At 40.7% G+C, this 15619-nt stretch overlaps 1 protein-coding gene across 4 annotated transcripts in view; it reads left to right on the top strand.

The window, feature by feature from the left end:
• phf14 (PHD finger protein 14) overlaps positions 1-15619 on the top strand; it is a 159311-nt gene that overhangs the window by 68063 nt on the left and 75629 nt on the right. For all 4 annotated transcript variants that reach the window (XM_061664634.1, XM_061664633.1, XM_061664635.1 and 1 more), the window contains 3 exons: positions 1293-1455; positions 13152-13214; positions 14197-14318. In XM_061664634.1, the coding sequence (XP_061520618.1) occupies positions 1293-1455; positions 13152-13214; positions 14197-14318 (348 nt within the window). The remainder of the gene's footprint in view (positions 1-1292; positions 1456-13151; positions 13215-14196; positions 14319-15619) is intronic.

Genomic DNA, 15619 nt, shown 5'->3' with positions numbered 1-15619 from the left:
CCTCCACATACAATGCTGTCCTTTCAGAAGAGATGCAATAATATAGCCTTTAAAAAAAATAACAAAGCAAGAAACAGCCACTTTTGTTTTTCAGGTGTCTCCACAACCTTCGTTTCAACTGAATGAAATATTAAAAAAGTGTGATTCCAACCAAAGGACTTTGAGTGGGTTAGGGTTAGGCCTCTCCAGTGTATCATAATAACTGTCATTTTGCATGTCAAATCAGTGACACCATTCGTGGTTGGGATGTACTTCGAACTTCGAGGATAAATAAATGGGTTTCCACACCAACACTCTTGAGCTGTCCTATCTAGCCTATGTGCCTAAAAGGATGAAACCCACTTGCATGAGAGGCAAAACATCTAAGCCAATCAGAACAGTAATTGCCAAAGATAATGTCATTTGTAGTAAGACTGAGGTGGCTTACAATTTCCCAATCTTACAGAAACCTCCGCCCACCTCGTAGCTCTGACAGTTGGGGAAAATATGGATGATTTTATAGAAATCAATCTTGATGTTTCTCAGTGCAGTGGATGAGAAATAAATAATTGACAGTGTTAAAAAATTTAATTGCAAAAAGTCAACTGATTATGATATTGACATGAGAGTGGTGTAAGAGGTCATTGAAAAGATTTCAAAACCACCAATATACATTTGCCAGCATTTGCGTTTGATTATCCATCTCGCCATCTATTTACTGCCACTTATCTGACGTCGGGTCGCGGGGGGGAGCTGCGGAAGCAGGAAAGCCCCGACATTCTAAGTCTCACTGTCATTGCCCACGTGAGCGTTGAAGGCCCCCAGCAGAATGAGGGAGTCCCCAGCGGGAGCAATCTCCAGCACACCCTCCAAGGACTCCAAAAAGGGTGGGTATTCTGAGATGCTGTTTGGTGCATCAGCACAAACAACATTCAGGACCCATCCCCCCACCCGACAGCGGAGGGAGGTTACCCTTTCGTCTACTGGAGTGAACCCCAACGTACAGGTATGGAGCCGAGGGGCAAAGAGTCCAACCCCTCTCGAGAAGACTGGTACCAAATTTTCAGAAATAAGCAAGCAGCAAAAGATTTACTTGGTTGTTTTTTTATTTTCAGTCCGGTACCCCAGGGACCCCACTACAAAGCATTAAAAAGTCAATTATCCATAATGTGTCCCCTTTAACGTTTATTCAGCCATTTGACTGAAACATGCTTTAAAAGGCTGTTTCCTTTTTTTTTTTTTTTTTTTAAATGGCTAATGCAATCTGATATTCTAATCAGTTCTATTCTATGAAATAAACTTCTTGTTCCCAGGCAATGCTCAGAGTGTGACCAGGCAAGCAGCGATGAAGCTGACATTGCTATGGAGACGCTACCCGACGGTACCAAGAGGTCCAGGAGGCAGATCAAAGGGCCAATCAAATTCATCCCGCAAGAGATGTCTCCAGAGCCCAAACGACCTCAAGTTCGAGGCACGGTGTGTACTCTTTACAAACCAAAAAATGTTAACTGTTGAAAAATAAAATTGAAGGTGCTCTTTTTACAGATCATTTTCGTAATACAGTTATACAGCCCCTCAAAGTTTGACCACAGCCCGTTCCACGATGCTGGCTGAACTTCTATATGGCTGTCAAAACTGTCACCCTTGTAAAATAACTGGAGAGGCAGTGACTTAACAATGAATTGTCATTGAAGTATAAGCAGAACTCGGTATCAATCAGTACGACTGTCAAAAACGAAACACTCTTTAAAACACCGCCTTCATTTTATTGACAAATAAGGAGCCGTAACAATAGTTGCATTGCAGATGTACCTCACAGATCTCACATCTCTCAATTAACTGTCACCAGTAGAAAATGAAAGCAACCACTGAAGTCGTAATAAGTTAAACCACATTTATCCCTCATTTATGAGGGATGGCCTTCGATCCTTTAACTGCATACGTGGGTACTAAGTGTATGATATAAATGCGTTGTGCAAAATGAGTTTAAATGAAGTACTGTATTGTCTTATTATCTGTACATATCTTATGTGTGTCATTCTCTGCAGGCAAACATGAGATAACAGTACGTTCTAACTAGCGATGGTAGGGTTACAGTAAGTTCTAACTAGTAATCGTAGGGTATATTACATTGGTTAGGAAGTTTTAAAACAACAACAACAACAACACGTTACCTTAGTACACAACAAAGTTCGTCCAGCCAGCGTGTAAAATGTGCTTTCCCAAGCTGCCATGTGAGGCCACTTCCACGTTTGCAGTCAGTGCAACCACTTCATTTTCCTCCTTTTTGGTTTAAAGTTATTCCGAAGCTTGGACATCCAAGGGTCCCGAGTTCCCAACCATAGTTATGAAGACTATATATGCCAGCTCCCGTAGCAGTAACCAAACAGGCGCAAATTGGTTCCTGGTGGTGCAACTACATTCAACTATGCCTTCAATCATAATTTGTATTGCTTCAAGGCAGACATTTTTGCGTCGACCAATTTTTGGGGTCGTCTTAGCTGATTTTTTGTTTTGTTTATTTATATACTGTGCAACACTGCGTTTCCACTGATGTCCACTTGGTGGCATACACAACTTCCCCAAAGTTAATTGCATGATATATTTATATATATATATATATATATATATATATATATATATATATATATATATATATATATAAAGTTTAAAGTTAATTACATGATATATTTTCAAAATGGCTTTGAACATTGTCATTTGCACAATAAATAAAAAATATATTGTCATCACGATAATGACACATGCAATATGTGTATCGCAAAGACATGCAATTCATTAATTTATTCTGAAAAAATTCGGTATTGTATGCTTTGTTGCACGTGTGTGGCGTTTAACTGAGTTTGACCAATCAGATGCGACCTCAAATGCACATCGCCATGAACCCCCCTAAATACTGGTCTCCTATTGGCTAGAGCCGGCCCATAGGCCTACAGTGAGAATCTCAGCAGCAGCGGGTGTAGAAAGAATGGCAGATGAGGGAGAGGAGGAAATGAATGAGGATGAAAACAGCAAACAGCTAGTGCCAATCAGTTTTTATCAGTTTGAACATTAAATATCTTGTCTTTGTAGTGTATTTAATTAAATATAGGTTGAACATGATTTGCAAATCATTGTATTCTGTTTTTATTTATGTTTAACACAACGTCCCAACTTCATTGGAATCGGGGTTGTAGTTTCGAAGGAAAATGAGCACTTAACATTTCCCTTGACTTCTGGAGTATGGACAGTCACTGCGCATATTGAAAGCATCACGACTTAATTGTGATTGGTTATTCACGATCCAATCATTAATGCGCAGCGCTGACATCATCCAAATTCAGCATATTCACTGGTTTAGAGACACAAATAGGTCATGCACGATGAGAACAGCCTCTGGGTCCGCTGCTCTGTGTGTGCAACGCAGCAACGGAGCGGGTGACGTAATAACGCACGACACGACAAATCGTGCCGACACTATTGATTATCAATTTTTATTGATTCATTCTTGCACCTCTCGTTTGGTTGCATCTTTAACTAGCCGACAAAATGTCGAAGTTCAGAACTTCTGGGATCAGTTTACTGTTGCCATCATGTACTACATCATAAGCGAAGAATCGTTCCAGATGACGCCATTCAAGCAGAAACAATGATATTACACCAAACTATAGCCTGTCCGTCACTCTCATGAATCTTAATCTTTGTCTCATCAGTTGCTGATGCCACACATAAGTTTCAGTGGTTTTTTTTGAGCGCTCTATTACTTTTTAGTAACTTCCACCAACTACAATCAAGAGTTTTCTCACTTGAGAGATAAAATAATATGATTAAGAAATTAATTTGTGATAATGTTCGTGCAAATATAGAGTCTATTGTAGGAACGTCCTTTGTCACTTCCAATCCAATACCGATAATTCATCCTTGAATTTTGGCCGATGCTGATATAGGTCCCCTCCGATATCAGCAGTAATCATACATGGGTGGGAATGGGTGACATAAAGTAATTTATAAAATAAGAATACACTACAATTGAATGAAATAAATAAAAATTGAGGAAATCCTGAAAAATAACTTCAATAAACCAAAAACAAAAATGTATATTTAAATTGCAACATAACCACTGCTTCACTTAGGCATATTCTACATTTTAATATTTTTTAACAAATAATCTCAATAAATAATACTTTTAAAGTGCAAAATAACAAAGTTCAATTCATTTGTTTTTATTTTTTTTATTTTTTTTTACTGTCAGTATATGGTGGGAACAGCATTTGCTTTTTCCACATGGGCGGCAATACACTTGAACTTTTTGATGCACACATAAATAAACAACCATTCGCACTTGCATTCACACCTACGGGCAATTTAGAGTCTTCAATGAACCTAGCATGCATGTTTTTGGGATGTGGGAGGAAACCGGAGTGCCCGTAGAAAACCCACGCAAGCATGGGGAGAACATGCAAACTCCACACAGGCAGGGCCGGGATTGTGAACCCCGGTCCTCAGAACTGTGAGGCAGACGCTCTAACCAGTCGGTCACTGTGCCGCGCGTTTATGTGCCAAGGCTAATTTTCATGAACTCGTAAATGGTGTGTATTGTGTGTTCGCTTTGAGCTAGCAATTTTTATGAACAAAAATGAAGAAAAGTCTGTGGTGGCTTCGGTGTATTTGAACTTTTAATGGGTATAATTATTTTATGAGAGTTTAGTTTTACAGTGAACTTTGTCTGGAATGTAGATCGACTTCAAGCAAGCAACATTCACTCTTACTCTTTCCTACTATGTTAGCACCTTAGCAACCTGTGTTTCTGATCGCGTGGGATCTGCTGGATAAAAGTGCTGGAGCAAAGCATGGAATGGATTGTTGTTTAAGCGTAGTAATTCAATGTTGGTTTTTGGCCTTACCGCTTACATGCAGTGATTTCTCCAGATTCTCCGAACCTTTTAGATCTAGTCCGATCCGATACTCTTTTCTGACATTGGGCCGATTTCTGATCTCAAAGATCGGATCAGGGCACCCCTAGTATATTGTCTGACTTATGTAGTGTTTAAAACAAAAAGCAAATTTTTGGTCTGTGTATTGGATATTCTGCTCCGTTTTTTATGTACTGACACCCTAGCTCAGGGGTGTCAAACTCATTTTTGTCACGGGCCACATCAGTAGTTATCAGAATCAGAATCATCTTTATCTGCCAAGTATGTCCGAAAAACACACAAGGAATTTGTCTCCGGTCGTTGGAGCCGCTCTAGTACGACAACAGACAGAGAACAATTGACAGAGAACACATTTGAGACATAAAGACATTGACAAAAACAGTCACTGAGCAATAAAGGGTTGCTAGTTATCTGGTAATGTCGGTGCATTATTATTTTTTTTGACAATTGTGCAAAAAGATCCAGTCCTCTAGCACTTAGAGCAGTTCGAAAGACTGATATTGCAATAGTCCAGTGCAATGACCAATCGGTTACGCGCTCTCTAGTTATGACTTCCCTCGGAGGGCCGCTACGACTGTAATTAGTAATTTTGATCTGCTTTCGCAGGGCCACATAATACGATGTGGCGGGCCGTATTTGTTTCCCCCGGTCCACCACTTTGACACCTGTGCCCTAGCTGGATCCTACTTATCTGAGCCGACAATGCTTTATTCAGTGCTATAGAGCTTCTGACACCCGCCCTCAAGAGACATTCAAGATTTGTATCTGACAGCTTTGTTGCAGTGGCGGGGTAGTCTTTCACCTCCCTTTTGTTTTTTCCCCACTGTCAATATTTGACCTTCTCACACTCCTCTGGGACTTGAGGGGACTTTGCTCTTGTTGCTCTGGAACACTCTCTGTAGTCAGTATTGTTGTTGTTGGTCTCAGTTACAAATAAAAAAAAAAAAAGGAACAACACGTCTCAGCAACTTCAACATGCTCTGCATTGTTTTGGATGAGGCTTGTGGACTGGGAGATATGAGTTTAACACTTGACATGGAGACAAAATAAAGAGACAAAAACATTGGACCCTAACTGACAAAGGCATTTGGAAGCAGGACTGGTTCTTGTAGAGATGCCGAATTGCATCCAGAGTCCCACAAAGGTGCCCTTCAGCATGGCATTGAACCCACCATTTGCTCCGGTAACTACTCCTGTGCGCACCATCAGTGACTCTCTCCCTTATTACGTGTGGGCATGAAAAGCCATCCAAAAAAAATCCAAAGTGTAATGGAAATGTCTCCTTGAGGGATAAAGGATTTTCACACACAAGCTTATATGTCGAGGATCATCCGCTCTTTCTTGAAGCTTTAGCCTTTTCATCACTTGTGAAGGTTGATTTTGTCCCACCAGTCCTGAAAGTGACACAAAACAGGCCCAAAAAAATGTTTTGGAAATTCGACACACCAACAGAAAAGCCGGTCAATGAATAAAACGATAACATCACAAAGTATGTGAAATCAGGCTTCAAAATGGTCAAGAATTGAGAGATTCTGTGAGCTTCCAGACGCTGTGGGCGTGTCTCTGGGTGCTCTGAAAATCCCGCCTCCAGCTGTCAAACAAATACTTCTATCGCGCATTTGCTGCTCCTCTGCCTGCAAGCAGTGTGAGAGAGGAGAGATACACAGCACACGCTTTCACGAGCCGCAGAGTCGTTCTGTCCCTTCGTTTCCGTTGAAATTCAGTGGGCCCTGAGTCCACGGAAGGACTCGAACATGGTGGTGGCAAAATGTGGGGACGCTTTTATTCAGCAAAGATAGGGAAGCTGGTCAGAACTGATGGAAAGATGGATGGAGCTAAATAGAGGGCAATCCCAGAAGTAAACCTGTTGGAGACTGCAAAAGACAAAAAAAAAAACGGAAATAAGATTCATCTTCCAGCAAGACAATGAGCCTCAACTTAAAGCCAGAGCTACAATAGAATGGTTCAGATCAAACAATATTCATATGTTAGAATGGCCCAGTCGAAGTCCAGACCTACTGTATGTCCCATTGAGCATCTGTGGCAAGACTTGGAAATTGCTGTTCACAGACGCTCTCCATCCAATCTTGCTGAGTTTGAGCTTTGTTGCAATGAGAATGGGCAAAGATTTTCGTGTCTAGATGTGCAAAGCTGGTAGAGACATACCCAAAATGAAAGGTGACTGGACAAAGTAATGGGGGAGGGGGGGCTCAATGCACACATGACATTTGTCAGATTTTTATTTGCTTAAATCTTTGAAAACAATGTATCATTTCATTTCCACCTGACAATTATGTGCGACTTTGTTTTGGTCAATCACAATAAAATCTCAAAAACATTCAAGTTTATGGAATGGTAAGGTGGATAAATGTGAAAAAGTTTTAAGGCATATAAATACTTTTTTTCCAGGCATTATATATAATAGGGGTTATTTGCAACTGGCTTCCGCATTCGGCAAAAGAGGACGTAGCTCTTCATTCCGGTTCGGTCAACACTTACCAAAGATGACCATATCCCATGTTGAGGCTTTGTTCGTGTTTGCATATATCATCTCTCATATGCATATAAACAAATTATATACATGTATTTTAATTTTAACCAAAGATGCCAGCCAGCGATAAAGAAAAAAATTTTCTAACAAGTTTGGGTTTAAACCATCATGTCAACAGCCCATTGTTAGCTTCGTTATCCCTGCGCACACAGGAAGTCGGCCTTCCTAGTTTTCGTTTTTTTGTCAGGCCCATTAAATGCTCAAATTTTCAATATAACGTTGACACTTACTCCTCTCATAAAGAGGAAGGAAAGAAAACAATCCAACTAAATGGCAAAAAATACTCAATGACAGATGTTTGTCTTTTCTATATATGTGGGCTCAAGATGTTGACTGCACACTGAAAAAAGTTGCTGTTCACGAGACATGACTTGCTTCTAACTCCAACCCTAATTGACGTTAGCAACAAAAGATTCCCTATGAATATGTCATGAATCAGCAGTGAATGTTGAGTAAAAATATTATCTGGTAACTGGTAATTCATTTGATCCGCTGTGAAATGATCCATACTTACTAAATATGCACTGAAGTACTGAAATAAAATATTGATTTCGCCTCCGATTTCTAAAATACCTGCAGTTTTAAGAGCCTCACCTCAGCAGAGCTTCGATCGGCTGTGTGCCTAAACATCTGTCAGCTTTGACGAGCCTGCGTTATGACTTAAATAGGCACCCAATGTGTAAACTACCATATATAAAATAGACATATTAGTGAAGGAGCAGTTGGGCAGCGTCTTGACGTTAAGTACTCCATCTGGCATGTGTGCTTGAGCCACATATGCAACATCTGGGATTGTTTTCACCGTCTGTTAATGATAATGTTGCTATTATTGATTTAAAAAAATATATTTTCCAGCAGCTCCACAAGCACGTGAAGATTTGTTGTTTATTCTTTGCATACCGACTGTACAAAGAAAACAATTGGGTGAGTTTTGCCCCATATATAGTATATCTATAAAGAGATTGTGATTGGTGTCTTAGAACAAAACAAAAATGACGAGCAACATTACACATCACGAAGACCATGGTTTTGACAAATTAATAAACATAAAAACCCAAAAGAATAGTTTACCACCCCTTTAAGTCACCTTTACGTATTGTTATACGAACAGTTCAATCAGCTACATGCTGGATATGAGGTGTGTCCAGTGAAGTACTGCACTTCAACAAGACACCATTTTGGAATAAATGAGACATCATTTTCAGGATTTCTTTTCCTGTAGGTTTTTTCCCATGCATCCAAAAACCGAGTATACAGTATATGCTACCCTGGTATTAGTAATATTCATTCAAAATAGTGAGGATAAGCGGAACGGAAGATGAATTAATGAATGAATATACCTTTAAAATACAAGATACTGTAGCATATATTAGTTGAATAAAAAAATCATTAATTTAGGAGAAAAGAATAAACTGCAAGTGACACCTGCGTTACCTCCGGTTTAGCGTAATTTTAAATTACAGCGTAATAGATTAACCTATTTTATCTAGTAAATCTATATATATATATCACCTTTTAGATGTATAAAACCTCAGGACAAAATGACGACAAACCTTCTATCCTCAGTCTCGTAATTTGAAGGTTGCTAGATGAATTAGATGAGTTCTAGACGACCAGAGTTTTTTTTCCTCGAACCCAAATACAAACAACAATGCAGGTAGTGAATTTCATGGAAAATTTAAGGATCTAACATGGGGAATCTACAGGGAAACAATACAGAAAAAAAACAAACAAAGGTCAGACGAACATTGGCAAAGGAAACTGACTTGTGATGTGAGGTTGGTAGTGAGCATGGGATTTCATTTTAGTATAATTTGTTGTTTAAAACCAGTGGAATAAAATATTAATTAATGGATTTAAGGTAACGAGACCATTGTTCCGCTTTGCCTTGTCACGCGCCCTTCCTCATTAATCCAATGTTTCAAGTGGATGTGATTGTTGGGAACATTAATATTTGCAATGTGGCATTCATGTTGGGTTAGGGTGAAACATTTCATCCGGTTCAGTTGACAAACAGATTTTACATCAGACATTCAATTTTGCAGAAATACAATCACTAGTGGCGTTCATGTAAAGTTCTTAAAATAGTATATCACATTCAAGTCCAGTGAAGGTTGTAATTAGTTAATCCGGGGTTGCAATGGCTTTCCGTTACATGTGGGTGTGGCTCGTGCTCTGTCCAAACTCCCAGCCCGGATGGGCAAATGTCTTTACAGGCAGCGGGAAAGAGAAGTCTTTGTTGTTGAGGCTCTCCAGGCTGGAACTTAATTAATGTAACGTCCAGGTGCGATGTCTGTGTCTCGGCTTTGATGCTACTGGCTTGTAATTCATTTAGCGTCTGTGTGTGAAGTAAAATCTGGCATCCCCGTGGTCGTCTACCTTGGCGGGGGAGTGGCGACAGCGATGCCGTTTCGGCCGAGAGCATGTCTGTGACAATACCAATGCCAAAACAACAAATAATTGGGCTCGGATGGCACCTAACCACGTGGTCGTCTCGGTTACGTGCTCTCTAGTACTGTCTGTTTTGTTTTTCGTTCATATTTGGACACATTATGCGACTCACTTAGACAAGGGAAGACTTGCTAAACATTGGGGAGTCTACCCCAAACTTTTTTTTTACCAACTTTCACAAATCCGCTCAGTTTTTCTCTGAGTTACTCATCGAAGGGACCGCCGCGGTCTACGGCGCATGGAGGCGAAGGCAACGCCACAGAGGGAAATGAGCTGGAGTGCAGGTCAAGCTCTGTAAGAGAGGATTCTGAATGCCGCTCCCATCGATTGACGTAGCAAATCTACGCTCCCTACCCAACAAAATGGACGAGCTTCATCTTCTCACAAAGCCCAATCAGGACTTTGGACGTTCTTCCGCCCATTGCTTCACGCAGACATGACTTTGTGGACGGGTCCTCAATGGCGCCATAATGCTTCCGGGCTTCCGACTACACCAGGCAGACAGGGTCATGGAGTTATCGGGGAAAACAAAAGGGAGCGAGAAATGCTTCTATATCAGCGAAAAATGGTGTATCGACATCACACTGCAGCCCGGACTTGGCGTCACTGTTTTTGGACTGTAAGTCATTCAACTCACCATGTGTGTGTGTGTGTGTGTGTATATCTATATATCTATCTATCTATATATATATATAGATATATATATATATATATATATATATATATATATATATATATATATATATATCTATATATATATATATATATAGATATAGATATATAGCCGCTTCTCCTCAATGTCTTTCTGTCTCCAAAGTGTTCTCTGTCAATTGACTGTCTGTTGTCGTACTCGAGCGGCTCCAACGACCGGAGACAAACTCCTTGTGTGTTTTTTGGACATACTTGGCAAATAAAGGTGATTCTTATTCCAATTCTGACTAGGGTCGCGGGTGTGCTGGAGCCTATCCCAGCTATCATCGGGCAGGAGACGGGGTCCACCCTGAACTGGTTGCCAGCCAATCGCATGGCACACTTAAACAAACAACCATTCGCACTCACATTCACACCTACGGACAATTTAGAGTTGTCAATTAACCTACCATGCATGTTTTTGGGATGTGGGAGGAAACCGGAGTGCCCGGAGAAAACCCACGCAGGCACGGGGAGAACATGCAAACTCCACACAGGCGGGGGTGGGATTTGAACCCCGGCCCCCAGAACTGTGAGGGAGATGCGCTAACCATATATATATAAATTTTTTTTTTATTTTTTTTTTTTACTTTATTACACTGTTTAACATAAGAAGCCTTTGTGCAAGAAAAAGTTTATGCATGAAACTTTTGTGCATAGTGCAGTCTATCCACTGCATCACACGTCCTCGGCAAAGCCTTGAAAAGAAGCATCTGACTCATCTCCACTCTGAAAAAGAAGATCCATCGCAGCCACATTTGACTCATCGCTGTAGAACTCATCATTGACGACTTGGTCCAGTTTCTCTTGCTCCGGTGCCTCCTGCATTGCATCATGAACAGCGGTCTCATCCTCCTCCCGCAGCATGTCATCCTCTGTGTCATCCATGGCGTTTGTGAGGCAACATTTTTTGAAACCCCTTGAAATTATGTGAGGGGAAACCGCATCCAATGCATCTTTTATCCATGCTGTTATTTGTACCAGTTCGGGTTTCCTTACATTGCCACCTGCAGTGACTGTATGAGTCCCCGAAGTCATCCACTCATTCCATTTCTTCCGCATGTGCTTCTTAAAAGGGCAATTGCACGATACGTCCATTACCTACAACTGCGCAGTCATGCCACCAGGAATGATCACCAAGTCCGTTTTATTTTATTTTCGGATTTGTTTGATGTCTGGCATGCAATGTCACCAAAAGGCATCCAGCACCAGCATTTCCGAGAGAGTTGCTTGTGGTTACACCAGACCGACGTAATCCAGTCCTTAGTAAGCGCCTCAGCCATCCACCCTTTTGGGTGGCATCTCACTATGACGCCCTTTGGCCACTGGCAGTTCTTGGGAAGAGTTTTTCGTTTAAAGATTATGTATGGCTTCATCTTAGTAGCATCTCCATACGCGCCCAGCATTACAGTAAAGTGGGGTGTTTCGTTCCCAGTAGACTTTATCCTCAGTTTTTCCACCTTTCTGATCAATTGTGTGAGTGCTTGGCAAATCAAAGGTGAGGGGTGTTTGATCGGCATTTGCTATGCACCCAGTTTCCTACTCTCGCTGCTTTCTCAGCCGAATGATGAACTGCTGGTATTTCGTCAATTTATCCCCATCATCGGCTTGTGGCTCCTCATAAATAAGTAGCACCAGTTCGCGGATGCCCTGAAGTCTTGGTTACCTCTATTCCTCAATATTGTCAGAGCTTTGAGACGAAGTTCGGCAGTGCTGATAGCGCAGCCACTCGCCGTCCGTTCGGCTACAATCTGTAGCAGCTCTTCTTCCATCTCTCTTTCCCACGTCCCAAAGCTCTTGCATGTGCTTTTTGCTGGATGATTTTCTCCTTCGTTTTCCTCCACAATCTCACATTCGATTCACCCACTTTGAACCGCCGCGCTGCTTCTCGGTTTCCCACGTCTTCGGCAGCGATTACTTTTCATTTTCTATCTTAGTTGAAGTTCAACTCATGAGTAGCAGTTTCTGCTGTTTAGTGCAGGAGCAACAAATATGCTACGCTGACAATGGTGACATGGCAAACTGCCCCGAGCAGGTCAGGAATCTCAGATTGGCGGCGCACATTACCGTAATATATATAAATGTGTAACATTAGACATTGCATATCATATTGGAATGTAAGCGTACACCTTTTTCACCACCCTTAGGTACCTGTATACGACTATACAGTGTGATTTTATTTTTTGTACAATGTACACCTATATATCATGCGCTCAATTGACTTTATGAAAATATTTGGGGAAGATTTTCCACAATATTCACGAGACATTGTTAGTTGGCAAATAAAGATGATTCTGATTCTGGCATGTATGCTAGGTTAAGTCTATCCGTAGGTATCAATCAATTTGTGTAAATGGTTGGTTGTCGACATGTACCTTCTGATTGACTGAAGACCAGCTTGTGCAACCACATTATCGCAGTTGTTTATTTTTACTTCCGGTCCTGAAAAGGTTTTTTTTTTTTACAATCTGTTGATTTGTGCAGGTTATATGATTTCAATTGGTTTCTCGTTTTCATTGAATATTTTTTTTGTTTTTGTTGTTTCACAGAGAACCAGAGGGCAGAAGAGAAAGAATGTCCCCATCTGTGAAGACAGAGAAGACAAGATTGAGGTTTGTCACTCACTTCAAGGAATGCCAGAACCTCCTTTGTCGAGATTGATGGAATGAGTGATTGAATTGTCATCTAAGCATTGGGTTACATGTGAAAAGTTCCAGGAATAATGCCATAAACGATATAGTTCAAACCCAAACTACAAACGGAGTTATCCCCCTTTAATTTGGGCCAGATAATCAAACAGCATGTCTACAAACAGATCCTGCGGCAATTGCTTCGTTGAGTGCGCAAGAGGAGGTCAGCGTTGTGGTGGGACAACTCGTGGCTATTTTGCTATGACAATGCGCCTCCTCGCAGTGTCCTGAGCATCCAATGGTTCCTTGCTGAGAAGAACATTGCTGTACCTCCCTGCCAATGTGTGAACGTCCTACTCTTTTGCAAGCTCAAGGGGGTCAACTTAGGGGGGAACCATTTTGAATTCCTCGCGATATCACAGTTTACTTACTGCGGATTCAGCGCATCGTAGATTTATTTATTTTTTTATAGGTCAGTATAGTGCAGTTGTTCACCTGCAGATCTCTAGTACTGTTGGCTTTAGCGGCTGTATGATTTTAATATGGCAACACTGACTCACACAAGGTCGACCGGGAAAGAAACCCTTACCGACTAATCTCAAGTCATACATTTGGTAAGTCACCAAATTGCTTCAGGATTCTAAGAACATGACCGGAAAGCCGCTGTTTTAAAACACATGCCGCAGTCATGAAATGCTATTATGTTATGAAATCAATTCACAAATACCAACCTCAGTTCGACGGATAGTTAATGCTAGGGCTGGGCAATTTGGGGAAAAAAAAAAAAATCACGCTGACTGACTTCAATGTGGAAAGTGGAACAATCCTCAGCGTCTTCACCGTAAATAGCCTGTTTAATCCGTTGCATTCAGTTAGTATAGCCCCGCACTTCTTTTTTTTATACATTTCGATCAGAAACATTTGCCCATACAGCATTTGATTCTTATCATCTATCTTTCCTTAGGAATCACTGCCACGGGAGCGCAGACATCGGCAGTCTGCCGTGCTCAAAAAAAACAAAGCAGACGACACAAGGACTGAGTGTGCGACCTGTAAAGGACCGGGTGACAATGAAAATCTTGTGAGGTGAGAGAATGTGAGTGCGTGTGGGTTCGAAGTGGCATGGGGCTGGACATTTGCTGCGCATGCATGTGTCACAAGCACTGTCCTGATGATTCAAGTTCAATCTTCATTAGGTGCTCATTGCCTAGGCTCAACAGAAATCTAGGACTGACCTTATCGCTTCCATAGGCCCTCCGTATTGACCTGCCACATACATTTGCACACTTCATTAACGTATAACGAATAGCACGATCTGCGTCTTTCTTGCAATTCCAGGTGCAGACATCATCAAATGGATTGTACTTTACGAGTGGAACTGTATCGAACTGCGATTCCCAACCAGGGTGCCGTGGGAAATAACAATAATACTTGTAACATAAATAAATGATCCGGTTTCAAATTCGTTTGCCCAAATCATTAGCATTGATTAATCACAGATATACTCATTTATCACAGCTGTTCGGTTCCGCATCACCCCTACAATCAGTGAAATCTGCCACCGCATATTTGTGGGATTATTTATAGATATTTGAAAGTTTTATGTTATGTCTATAAAGTTTGATGAACTTCTCCATACTCTTTTCATCTTCCCCACACTCCTATTATGCTCTACTATACTCATAAATCATTTCTGTATTCCGTACTTTTAAACAGCTTTTAAAGTCTTAAACCTACAGTAACACACTTACTGTACACTATTTACATTATACACATTGTAGTATGTGTTTTAATGACATGTTTTTGTTTTTAATGTTTTAGGCTAGGAAGTTTTGATTTTACCACAAAAAAAATACACCGTACACTCAAAATCCCAAAGAATTATGAGTGATATGAATATGAAAAAAAAACAAATCTGCAGTGCATTGAATCCGCACGAGGTGAACCTCCATATAGCAAGGGAGCCACGGTACAGTATCTTTGTTCATCTGTATCTGCCACCGATATATGGGTCATTTTCCTATAATTTGATCAGTAATGATAAATACACTGGTTAAAAAAAACATATTTTTTTTTAAATCTAGCTTTTTTGTTTTTACAGTGCCTTAAAAAACTATTGTCACCCTTCTGAAATTCTTATATTTTTGCAGTTTCCCCACTTTAATGTTTAAGATCATCAAACGTAAATATCAAACAAATGTATGTATGTATAAAACATGTAAATATCAGACCAATGTATGTATGTATGGGTAGCGTATATTGGTTTGGATCAAATTTAGGAGAAAAGAATAAGCCGGAAGCGACGCCTGGGTTGCTTCCGTTTAGCGTGATTTTAGGTTTAAGCGTTAAAATCAAATAATTTGATCTCGAAAAGGGGCACCACGTCT

Source organism: Phycodurus eques, chromosome 20 (genome assembly GCF_024500275.1).
Source record: "Phycodurus eques isolate BA_2022a chromosome 20, UOR_Pequ_1.1, whole genome shotgun sequence".
NCBI lineage: Eukaryota > Metazoa > Chordata > Actinopteri > Syngnathiformes > Syngnathidae > Phycodurus > Phycodurus eques.
The sequence above is the reverse complement of the archived record's forward strand: the minus strand, read 5'-3'. Positions and strand labels throughout refer to the sequence as shown.